Source organism: Apaloderma vittatum, unplaced genomic scaffold (genome assembly GCF_000703405.1).
Source record: "Apaloderma vittatum isolate BGI_N311 unplaced genomic scaffold, ASM70340v1 scaffold22716, whole genome shotgun sequence".
Lineage (NCBI taxonomy): Eukaryota > Metazoa > Chordata > Aves > Trogoniformes > Trogonidae > Apaloderma > Apaloderma vittatum.
Genome location: NW_009723760.1, coordinates 30,060 through 42,550, shown reverse-complemented (window position 1 = coordinate 42,550; position 12,491 = coordinate 30,060). Strand labels below are relative to the sequence as shown.

General features: G+C 43.6%; 1 protein-coding gene across 2 annotated transcripts in view; it reads left to right on the top strand.

The window, feature by feature from the left end:
- Positions 1-692, top strand: part of MARCH8 (membrane-associated ring finger (C3HC4) 8, E3 ubiquitin protein ligase) — a 71,054-nt gene extending 70,362 nt beyond the window's left edge. Inside the window, exon 6 of one of the 2 annotated variants that reach the window (XM_009872249.1) lies at positions 267-692. In XM_009872249.1, the coding sequence (XP_009870551.1) occupies positions 267-571 (305 nt within the window). In that variant the 3' untranslated portion in view covers positions 572-692. The remainder of the gene's footprint in view (positions 1-266) is intronic. The other variant, XM_009872247.1, reaches the window with a different exon arrangement.
- The last annotated feature ends 11,799 nt before the right edge of the window (positions 693-12,491 follow it).

Here is a 12,491-nt window from a genome sequence, read left to right as displayed (position 1 = left end):
TAGAAGTCTACATGTGTCCCTGCCCATGACTGGGAGGTTGGATTAAATGATCTCTAAGGTCCCTTCCAGCCTAGGCCAGTCTATGGTTCTATGATTCTATGTGTTTGACTTGAAGAGGGTGGAGGGAAAGGCCAAACAAGAAAAATGGCAAAATGAGAACAGTTTACGTGACCCAAACTCTGTAACGGTTTCCTTGCAGGTTGTTTCTGAGAGATCCAATGTAGTCCAGCCATTACTTCTTTTTTTCTTTATTTTCTTTCTTCCAGGGATTCTAGAGTGGCCATTTTGGACTAAGCTGGTGGTTGTGGCCATTGGTTTCACTGGAGGACTTCTGTTCATGTATGTACAATGCAAAGTGTACGTACAGCTATGGAAGAGACTTAAAGCTTATAACCGAGTAATATATGTACAAAACTGTCCAGAAACTAGCAAAAAGAATATTTTTGAAAAACCTGCACTAATGGAGCCAAACTTCGAAAGTAAAGAAATGTTTGGGGTTCACCATTCAGACACAAACTCTTCACATTACACAGAGCCAGAAGACTGTGCTGCAGAAATCCTTCATGTCTGATTGCTGAGTGGGAGGGGTGTTTCTGTACGTCCTTGAAGATCTAAAATATCATTGTTTACTGCAAACTGCTCTACCTTTTTAAAATCGGCTAACAGCTGAGGGCTGGCAGATCAATTTTTTTACATTTGTTTTTTGTTGGAATTTTTTTAAATCTCTTTGGCATATCTGTCAGTGTCATCGTGGTTGCATACCTCTCAATGTTTTGTCTCTTGTACCAGTTGATCAAAGAGCCACAGGATACCAGGTAGAATGAACCTTCAGTTTGGTATCAAGCAAGCCTCTGGTGACCTGTCATCAGCTTCATGGAGTCTGTTACTTTAGAAGATGACTCTAAATGATTCTGGAATATGTGTAGAGTGAGGTTTGTTTGTTTGTTCTTTAAGCATGATAAAGGAGGTTGTCCCAAACGTTGAGGGAAATGAGAGAGCTAGAGTCTAATTTACCACTAACACTGCCACTAACGTTTTGTCATAGGCAGCAGGTGTAAAATTTTGCTTTACATATTGTGATGAGACTTACAAAGCATATAGCACTTTTAAAAATCTTTATTTTGTAATATGTATGTCAAATGAGAATGAAACTTGAAAGAATGTGTCATTTTCAATACATCTCTTCATTCTTTACCCCACCTATTCTTCTGGAACATAAACCTCTTGCCTTATAAAAAAAAAAATTGAAAAATATTTCCAACCTCTGATTTCCAGCACATGCCCACATTATCTTACCAAACATAACACTAAAAAACTCCACCTCTTTGGGTTTCCTTTGAGGAGCAATTGTTTTCAAAGGATGTTGCACTTGTGACTTGTGTATGGGAAGTCGTGGATGTGTACAGTATTCGTTTTCAATGTGTAATGATTTCAGTGCTCTGTTCTGGGGATTGGTTTGCTTTTTATTCAACAAATTAGACCATCAACACACTTGCACATATATACCTGATGTAACTTTCATTCCAAAGCATTGGCAAAGGGTGTGTTGCTGTATTGGTAAAGATATGAGCTGTTATGGAAAAAAAAAGATACTTAGTCAATACAGCTGAAATTGGTTTTCCTTCTTCAGTGTGTCATGTGTGAATTAACCAAGAATTTGATGTCGTCAGAGGAGATGCTGAGATCAAATTCGAGGAAGTAAATATTGCATCAGGTGGATGAGTTTAAAAATACCTGCCTGGTTTTCATCCTGATGCGATGCGTTACATGGTCAGAGAATAATTTGTCTGTGCTTTTGAATTCAAGACTTGCTTTTTAATCAGTCAGCCTTAATGAGAAGAGAGGGACAGCTTTAAAATCTGTTTGCAGGCCTTTAGACAAAGTCACCTGAAGCCTGAGTGTCTGCTGTTAATTCACTTGACCGATCTGCTCTACTGAACCACTGTCCAGCTTCGGGCCCTCATTTAACCAAAGTCTCATTATGACTGGTGCAGAAATGAAGCCCCACGAAAAGTTAGTGCATGAGGCCTCTGCATTTAAAAGCTAACTTTCCCTTCCTGAGCCCTATCTAAATCTCAGTAAAGTCAATGACCATGTTCTCGTTGGTAGTAGGAGTTGCCTGGGCTTCACAGTTGGGTAAAAGCTTCTATTTACTTTTTGAGATACTGAGCTAAATCCCCAGGTTTTACTTAGTCTTTTTCAAGTGCAGCTTCCATCAGGCAAGTTCTTTTCATAATAAAAGTAGTTGCTTTAAGGCTTTCCAAATAATAACAGCAAGAGATCAGTGTGGGTTTTTTCCTTAAAATTTAATATTAATATATTTCTAAATTAGTATTTTAAAAGAAGGTAGAGAAGGAACAACAGTAAGAGAAAACACACCAGTGGTTTCTAAGAGCTGTAAGAGAAGAGATCTTCGTGAACTACACAGTACCTTGCTCTTGAGGTGTTTTAAAATACCCAGACTCGAGAGTACTAGCAAAGGTGCACTGGCGTGGCTTTGTGTGCTATGCTAGGTGTCAGAATGTCCCATGCTTATGTGATACAGGGAGGCAAACCCTGCATGCCCTGCTAGTACTGGGGCAGCAGTCTTCATGACCATGTGCATGTAGAGTTTGTTGCCTATGCCTGCCATAATTTAAAGTGCAATTACTCAGGCCCTTTGCTGAACTCTGCTGTGGGTGATCCTCTTCTATTACGAGAACCCAGATAATATGCTGTCTTGTTTTGTTTTCTGGTTTGGTCTGTGGAAAGATTTACTTTGGGTTAAATATCAGGACCTTTATCACATTCTTCTGACATGCCCAAGTGCATGAGGCTCACATTACAGCTGCAAATGCACAGACTTGGCTACCAAATGATGCTGTACTGCTTCTCATTCAACCTCTGGTCAGTAGGTGCAATGAACATGAACCTGCTTGTTCTCCAGCTCACATGCACTGGTGTCTGACTGATGTTTTGACAAGTGCCAATAAGGCATACTGTACTGTGCTGATCCTGTTTCAGGCACTTCCGTACATGATTCTTGGTGAAATGTTGTGAAATCTCATTTAGCTTTGGGAAGCTCCATGCGGCACATGCCAGGTAGTATTCAGTGTATTCAGGATACCGAAGGTTTTTGCTGTGTCCCTTGTGTACCTTAACTTGGGAAGAAAAGTCATCTCCAGCAAAATCATCAGGGAAAAATATTTGTGGATGAAACAGTTTTAGCCAGTGTGGCTACTAACCATTCCTTCTCCCAGCAGATCTTTTCTGAATGAAGATCAAGGCCTAATATTTAAACTTTTTATACTGCTTAGGAATGTTCGTACCAGGAAGGGCTGCAGAAGAGATCCATCTATTAGGGGTTTTCATTTATGCTGGTCCCACTTCTCATGCTGATTCTTGCTTGGTGTTAACAGTGTGTAACAGTGCCTCTGGAGCTGCAGTTCTGTGCTTCTGCATGGTGCAATCATGTAGTGTGAAAAGGCTGAATGGTGCTTTTTCCTTCTTGTTCCTCAAGGAGGTACTGTAGACTTGTTTTCAGCTCCCAGCTGTGAGGCACTGATACTGGTTCAGGTGAACTCTGGCCTGCCCAGATGTCAGTGGGAAGAATGACCACTCCCAGTCAGACCGAGCTTTCCAACGCTTCCTTCCGGCAACTTCTGAACTGACTGAAATAGAAGTCTGACTTTTTTTGGTCCTTGTTCCGTGGCCAAGATTATTTCAGATTACCTGACAATTTTCTGGGACTAGAATTTAAGTAGGAGGGAATATAAGCTTAATACCATCTACCATGATCCCTTCCCTAGGTTGCCAGAGCCTTTGCCGATATGTCCCATGCACTAGACATCTGATCAGGCTCCCATTCTATGGACTTTAATCCTGTTCAGAAAAGCACCGGCTGTGCCAAGGAAATTTCCCCAACGCATCGTCTTTGGTATATCTGCCAGGTCATGAACATGCATTACATTAGAAAAACAGGTGTGTGCCGGAGAAGGCTGAGCCCGTTTAAGATATCATGAGCCATTAAATTACTACATATTCTCAGGACTTTCTTCAACTGTAACCCTGTATTTTGGGAGTGGGGGTGCTGTTTAAAATGTTGCCCTGTGTTCTGAAGAAATGACTGGATCTGGAGACAGCTTCCTGTGGTCAGATATCATTGAGATTGGCTTTGCTTCAGCCGGAGGGATTCAACAAAGGTTACACTGAGCGTGCAAGGGTTTAGAGAAGTGCTGGGCACCTGTGCTGAACCTGGCAAAACCTGGGAAGCAGTAATAAGTCCCTGTTCGAGCCCACTTCTGCTGATCCCTTGTACTGATCAGAGCGTCAATGCCACTCATGGCAGTGCTGTCAGAAGGGGACTGCTTGGCGTGCCGCTCTTCAGAGACCTTTGAAGTGATGCATGGATATGGCCACACATGGGAGCTGGTTCCTTCTGCTCTGTGTTTCGCTGGGTAAGTATCTGTTACAAACTGGGACCCAAGTACAAATTTCTTCTAAAGCTCAAATGTGTTAAAATACAGATTTCTGGTGTAGTCTGCTGCGGAGACTGTGGCCGGCAATGAAGGGAAGGTCTGTGACTCTGGGTTGGGTCCTTCTCAAATATGGGTGAAACAGGGCAAATGCAAAGGATATTGCTGGCTGGATTTTCACAGCATTATATTAGATATGCAAAGAAAACTTCTAAGCAGGATCTTTTATTTTGTGATTATTTTTTAGTTTTGAGATATTGCGGTGTCTGTATATTCCAATGAAGTACTGAAAGCACTTGTCTTTGTATAGAAGATAACTGTTTAAAAATTTCAGCTGATCTTGTATTTAGATAAAACATTTGTAGATAGGTAATTGTGTAACGTTAAACAACTTTACACTGGCATGTGTTGTATAGTTTATACAAGACACTTCACACTTCTGCAGAATTTTTTAGTTAGTAAATTTCTAGTAACTTAAATGTATAGTTTTGTATCCTTTCATGTATGTTTGTTTTTTCAGTATTACCACTTGCAGAATTATTTTTAGTTACTTAAACTGTAATTGGTTCTTTGTGTGTGATACACAGGGTTATTGACTGCAGCAATAAAGTGTTTCTATAAAAAAAACAGAACAAAGCAAAACCATTATAGTATCTCTTTTGTTTGAAAAAGCATTAGAGGCCCATGTGAGAGAAAAAATGAGCTCTCCTGTAGTAAGATGATGATTAAAGTGAATTACTGTCATTGTTTTAAACGTGGAACTTGGCTTTTCAGTGCAGCAGACCAATGCAGAATAGTATCCCATGACAATCTGATGTTAAAATGATTCATGATGATAAAGGGATAGTTAACCATCAGAGTAAGTGGGCGACTCTTTCGACGCAGTGAGAAGATATGACTGTGCAGGTGCTCTGGACTCAGATGCAGGAATCCTGGGGAGAATTTTCTATCTTGTGCCATGCCAGGAGCCAAGAAGAAAAGATTCCTGTGGGCCTTAAAATCTGGAGCTTCTGGAAATGACACTGAGTGTCACTATGAATGCTTCATGTCTGAAGTCAGCATTCTCACACGCATCGTTTTCTATACAGAGGTGCAGAGAAGAAGATACTTATTACTCCTCTAAGAATCATAGAATCCTAGAAACATTTTGGTTGGAAAAGACTTTTAAATTCATCATGTCCAACCATTATGTAACTCTTCCAGGCCCACTTCTGAACCATGTCCCTGAGTACCAAATCTAGATGACTTTTAAACACTTCCAAGGATGGCGTGGAGTGATGCATAACTGCATTTATCCCTCACTGCTCATGGCATGAGTATGACTGCAGTGCTATGTGTGTTTTCATGCCAGGACCGAGCCTCCAAAAGGAAGTCTTCAGCAGTTTCTCTTGAACAGGTTTCTAGCGCCAGGAGGTCAAGGAAAACAGCTATCTGCACTGCTGTGAGAAAGAAAGCTTGTAACAAAAGCATACATGCCAAAAAGCAAATAAGATCTGGAAGGTTTTGTCTGTAACAGACACAAGGGGGCACAAATAAAATATTTTCATTTATATTTCTTTTTAAGGAATGATTTTTTTAAAAAAAATTCTTTTAGGTAAGAAAGGGGACGAGATCCTAATACTGTAACCCTGGAGAGGTGCCGCCCATGCAAAACAAAAGGCTCCGTCCTACATTGCCTTAGTGAAGCAGCTGTAGTTGTAGGAGATGAAGTTACTTTACATATAGTTTGCAAACCCACCAGCAAGACCTTCATACAAAAATACCGTGCTGGAGAAATGGTAAGATAATTTCCAAAGCCTCTGCTGTTTGACTGACAGTCTCTGGGATGAAAACCTGACAGACGATTTAAGGAACAGAGCCTGTAGAGCCATCTGGCTGCTGGTTAAAAAAAGTGCTCTTCGTCTTGGGCTCAGGCACCTCGAGTTAATAATAAAATAACTTCTTCCCTCTTATAAACCTCATTTCCATCTGAAAGAGTATTACTGTTACTGTGTGAAGTGTGTCCCTCTCTGAGGTGGAGCGGAGCAGCAGCTCAGCGGCTCAGTGGCACACGGTGCAGCTGTGACTCCAGAACAGGATTTTTCGGCTAGTCCCCAGGAACTGGAGATGTCTGGTGAGTAGTTACCGGTATCTGGCTGGCAGGACCGGCGTGACTTCCCTCTCGAGCAGGACAAAGGGAGGCTGTGGGGAGGCTGGAAGGCAGCAGCAGCGGTTGACAAGATCTCTCAGTGCCCTCTGGAGGCTACAGAAATGTCAAACGGTGGAACTCCAGCTGCTGGCTCTGAAAACCAAGCATCAAGAGGCTCAAGAGTCAGGTTTGTGCCTGCACTGCTGCTCAGCCCATCTTGCAGGGACTGTACCTCCTCTCCCACTCTGCCCCATCCCACAGCCACACTGTGGGACCACTCTCCTGGTGCCCACCCCCCTCCATTTCAGCTTCCCCTATCCCCAGCTGGTTCAGCTGTATCACAGCATGTTTGCCCCTTTCCATTCATTCTACTGGTGCAACCTAAACTTCCTTCCTCTTCCCCCCTTCCTCTTTTGCCACTGTCATCGTTTCTTAGTCATTCAGCTTGGCTCTGGGCAAGGCTGAGCAGAGCAGGTTGTGCTAGGAGGAACCCAGTGCCAATCAGCATGTGGTTCATAAGATCGACCATAGAAGTACCCCAGCGTGACACTGCAAATAATTTCAATGTCCACCTGAAATCCCAGTTTTTCCTGTAAATCCCTTAGGCTCCAGTCTCTGATGTGTACGAATGCTCTCTGACATTCTGGGACTGTATTGTGTTACCACAGTACAGATAGAAGAGGATGCTTTTTTACAGTCTTGGGATGACAGAATCAGAAAATCAGGCAAGACTATCTCTTTGCAGAACAAGAACTAAACAGAGGAAAAATTATTCATCTTGGCTAAACTGAAAGAGAGGTGAATATAATTCAAAAGAGGAGGTGGGGGAAGTTTTTTTAAAAAGACTGAAAATTGTAAAAGCACTGGTGAAAGGAACAGGAGGCTAATGCAGTATGTTGAGTAGAGTAGAATAATTGGAAATGTAGTATTGCTCAGACAGGGTCAAGTGATGGCAAACTTTAAGAATACTCTTTTAAAGTGTATTCTAAGGAAAAGTAAGTTGGTGGCCAGAGAAACTGAAAACCTTGTTTGAAAGTGTTAGGAGATGAATTGTCTCAAAGGCTTTAACATCAGAGGAGGGTTTGCAATAACTGAATAAAACACTAGAAGGCTGCACAGAGGAGAAGGGAAAGATCACTCAGGGTGTGCTTGTTAAATCCTGAAGTTTCAATGAATCAGGCTTGCAATTTCTAACGTTTTAAGACTTCAGTAAAATTAACTTCCCAGTCATTTTTGCTGGGAGCCCCTTGCTGTGCTAGTTTGCTCTGATACACTCTGTCTCAAAGGCCACCTGCAAACAAGGCAGGCCAAGCAGACTTAGGAGAATTCATCACTGTTAGAGCCATAGGGTCTCGTGCTGCGAGAACAGCGTGATCCTTTGTCAAGAGAAAGAGTTATCCTTGTGCATGGGAGAGAATGGGAAGTGTCTCACAGTGATGACTTGAACCCAACTGAGAAAGTGCAGCTGTCATAGAGCGTATGGAGTACTTGTATCTGCTTTGCTCCTGAGCATCCCAAATTACCTCACAAAGTACCATTGTTACCTTCCTGTGGATAAACCGACTTCTCTCTGGAGCCTGGCTTGACACTTGTCTTGCTCTTGTGCTTAACTTCTTGCTTTTGAAAGTGCTGTGTTAGAACTAATTCTGATCATGGGATTAGCTAAAACAGTGGGGTTTAAGCCAGCAAGGTGATGGTTTATTTTATACCAAAACTGTGCTTTCAGGATCATGTGCTTTCATGGCCACAAGCGGCTGATATACACCAGAGAAATCAGATAGAAATTAAATGAAACCATTTCTATGAGCAGCTTTCTTGTAGCCCTGGACCGAAATAAGCTGTGGTACAAGTTAAAGGTATTATTTCAGGGATGAATTTGGACCTGTCTAACTTCAGATTAGAACTGATCACAGATGCTGCACAAGCCTGTGTCAGGGCTCTGTCTTTGCTGCTCAGGCTTAGGATTTTTGCACCAGACTTCAGTCTCCCACTGCTATTCTAGTTTTGCAGTTCTTAAAACATGTGCAGCACCAAATGATACCTGCTAATGTGCTTGTATTCCTTGTATTACCTGCTGCTAATGTGTTTGTATTCCTTGTGCTTGCCTTGTCCATGGCTTACGTGTCCTGTATCTCTGCTCTTCCCTCCTCTTCAGCAGTGTTACCTCCACAGCCTCGCAGCCCTGATTTCGGGAGGGAAACCTGACAGCTGGCTGCCTTTTCTCTGTCGCCCTCCTCTCCACTTCTTGCAAAGTGCCCAATAGCATAGCTACATCCACAGAGGCAGTGAGAGGACCTGCAGATTTAGGGGGAAGTGCTGAGGTCGGCTGCAGCTCCTGTGGTTCTCAGGGCTGAGGAAGGTGTCCTAATGTGACGCTAAATGGGATGGAGGATCCGAGGAGCACCACTTCACAAAGGAGGTAGGAAGTTCATGGCAAGAGAGACACTCACAGCCCCTTGCTATCTGGATGATCCCTTGCATAAAAGGTATAAAAGGTATATTGCAATAAGTGTTGATATAGCAATTCTTTTGTGGGGTTGTGAGAGATTCAGCTGGTGTCAGAATTGCCACTGTCTGGATTGTAGAGCAGGGACTCTGTGCTGAGTTTTGCAATCCTAGAGTTAATTTCTGGATGCTCTGAGCTGGGGCAGAGGTAAGTCTATGAAAAAGGAGCTTTTTCTCCCTGTTCTGATGAAGCAATGCACAACTGGCACCCATATGTTCTTAGCTATTAAGCCCGTGTCCCTTAGATTATTTATGTAGCTTGGAAATTTCTGCAGGCTCTGCTGATCCCCTCTGTCATTTGTTAATTACCATTTTGTATCATTCTTCCCCACTCCCAGTCCTTATTAGCATATTTCAAGAGAGCCATCTGCCCACCCAAATTGCCTATAGCCTCAGGAGGGCTATAAGTTACGTGACATCTTCACAGAAAAAACATGTTTTTCACTAGCACTGCAAGGAGATAAAGAGGGACAGCAGCTGACTTCCACTGTGAATTTCTGTGTAGTAAATCTGAGTGATGCTTAGGTGAGTGAGAGCTGTGAATAACAAGCAGCAAAACCCACAGCAGAGTAGATATGCCCCTTGAGGGGGCTGTCCTAGCCCCAAACTAATACACAGCCAGCTCGGGAATAGCAGCTGCTTATGTTTTAAGAGCCTGGTTTCCCAGCACCCTGTTTGTGAGCACACAGATCCCACCGTTGCCTTATGAAAACATCTTCAAGTGACGAGTGAGGTGGGTGAATGCAGGGGCGATGCAGGGAACAGTTACTGCCTCCCTGGGAAAGCATTTGGGGAGAAATAAGCCTGGTCTCTCTGCCTGTGTCAGGTCAGTGGCTAGACAGGACTGCCTGGTTTTGCAAGCAGGTAACAGAAACCCGCACTGGGTCTCAGCAGCTGCACACACAAGTACTATCTGGTATGAAGGCAGTTGTTGACAGTCATTAGAGATCAAATACTCCGGCACCTTTTTCATTTTTCACTCTGGCAAAGGAGGTGATGTTGCACTGCACCTAACACCTAACAGCAGCCCCATCTTAAAGTAGAACGCAAAATAGAAAATAACACCAAATTTTGCTAACTTTATTCTGTTTTTCACACTGGCAAAGAAGGTTAACATTGTGCTCTGCTTATAACAGCATACCTGTGTTCCCTGCCCATGCCCTGCTCCCTTGCAGCTGCCCCTGCTTGGTGCCTGTCCCTGCCTTCCAGCCCTGGGGCTCTTTCTTGCTGGGCTGTGGACAGGGAAGGGTCCTGAGAGGGTGAGAGGGAGCTGCTGCCCAGCGTGGCTGCATGCAGTGCCTCTGGTCCTCATATTTCCCATTTCTGGGTGTTTTCCATAAAGATAGAGAGCCCCACGCTGTGGGAAGGTTTCCATACAGGTGTAGTGCATCGCATTCTCATGGTGACTACAAGCCCTGCTCGCTCCCAGGCTTGGGCATAGTGGGGACTTTGATCTATCTGAGGTCCAGAGGAATGGGGTTCTCAGCTTAGCCCCTTGATGGCTTTTCAGTCTTCAGGATTAGGCACAGCTGTGGTGCCTGGCCCATGTGCAGGCTGAGGGTCCTGAGTGCCCAGAGCAGGGGTGCAGGCTGGCACCTTGGCCAGAAAGACCCCTGGTCCTAGAGTGTTCCACACAGGCTGCATCTCTCTTGGTCTCTGTGCCCTTCACTGTCTTACCAAAAGGCTTGATAGCCTGCTTAAAATGCAGCAGCTGGAAAAGCAGGCAGAAGCAGTGAGGGTGACCACGTGCCTGAAGTGGGTGGGTGGTTTCAGAAAGGAAGCTGGAGACCCAATTCTGGGTCTTCCTTGGGCTGAATGGTTCAAGCCTCCCTTTCCATCCCCGGGAGATGTGCCACATTCAGGGTGCAGCATGACCTTCCCCTTGCAGCTTAGCTACTGTGCCAAGACGAATCCAGGGTGGTGTTGGGGGAGCAGGGGAAACCCTGCAATGCAAGTCTGTGCCTCATCCCACAGCCTAATCTTTAGGACACTCACCCTGGATCCAGCTATGGGATTCAACTGCTATTTCCAAGTGGGATTTCCTTGTTTGCGATCAAGAAACTGTCGCGTACAACACAGAAGAGAATTGTGCAGTTGTCTCACACAGTGTGAGTTTCCTCCAGCGTGAAATAATATAGTCTCTTGATGAAATGATTGGGTTTGGTTTTTGCATATCCTGCCATTTTGTTTGGAAGGATTTCAAATTCTACCAACAGTAAATATTATCAATAAACCCTTGAAGGTGGAAAATCATGATAAAAGTGAGAGGTATTAAAAAGAGACATAGCTGTGAATTTGCTGATGAGAGGCAACATGCATTCCTACAAATTTCATGTACAGGACTGAGCTTATCTATTGTTTTCTTTAATGAGTTGATATAAGGGGTTTTAACACTGTAGGGAGACTCCCCAGTCACACCTCTGTACAGTAGTGACCCAAAAGATGAACCAGGGGAACGAGATGGAATTCAAATGCTGCATTGCAGCTGAAATACAAAGAAACATGGAAACCAATCAATAAATGTTTGAACAACACTTTGTTCCATATATGCAGCAAAAATGAAGGTGCCCAGAAGGTGGCCTTGTGTCTGACAAAAGCTGGTTTTGAAGCACTTGACATATTACATTGACATTGACATTTCATTGACATTGACATTTCAGTGATGGCTGTTCAACCTAGATTTAGAAACTTTAGGGCTGCCACTACTCATGCAAAATTAAAACTGATCTATGATTTCTTTCAAATCTTACATAAAGGAAAGAGGAAACCAAAGAAGAGCTCAAGAGTTTATGATGCACTTTTATGAGTTAACATTGTCAGTGTAAGGTACAACAGTGCAGTAGTGGTTAAATCTCGGGAAGTGCAATGAGACCTCTGGGCTGGGATTCTGCAGCTGCCTTGGGTCAGCCGTGCAACAGTTGACAATCTTGCACCTCTGTGTTATTTAAAGAATAGCAGCAGATTAGAAATTCATGCTGAGCAATTCAGGCACAGTATTTATTTTATAAGCCTATAGGTAAATACATACACTGAATGTGGGAGAGCCTTGAAATCTGAGTCACACTATATAGCGAATGGTTGAGTTTCTATTTGTGCAGAAGAGATGTAGGAGGGACCTTCCCTGACTTGTCCGGATGTCACTTGTCTGTAAAAGAACTGGAACCTTACCAGGGCATCACAGGCTCTCCCCATTGCTGTGTGGCCACCACTGGCCACGGTGCACAAATAAGATGGGCCACAATGCTTACTGCATAACTGCAATTTTAGAAGCTGAAGCACAGTCTATGAACATATCTTGCGGTGTTGCTCAAGTCCAAGGTGCAGCATCCATGCCACATGGAGTAAGGCATGAGGCACTTTGCAGCTGGACTTGCCAGAACAGAAGCAGCCACAGCCAGCAATAG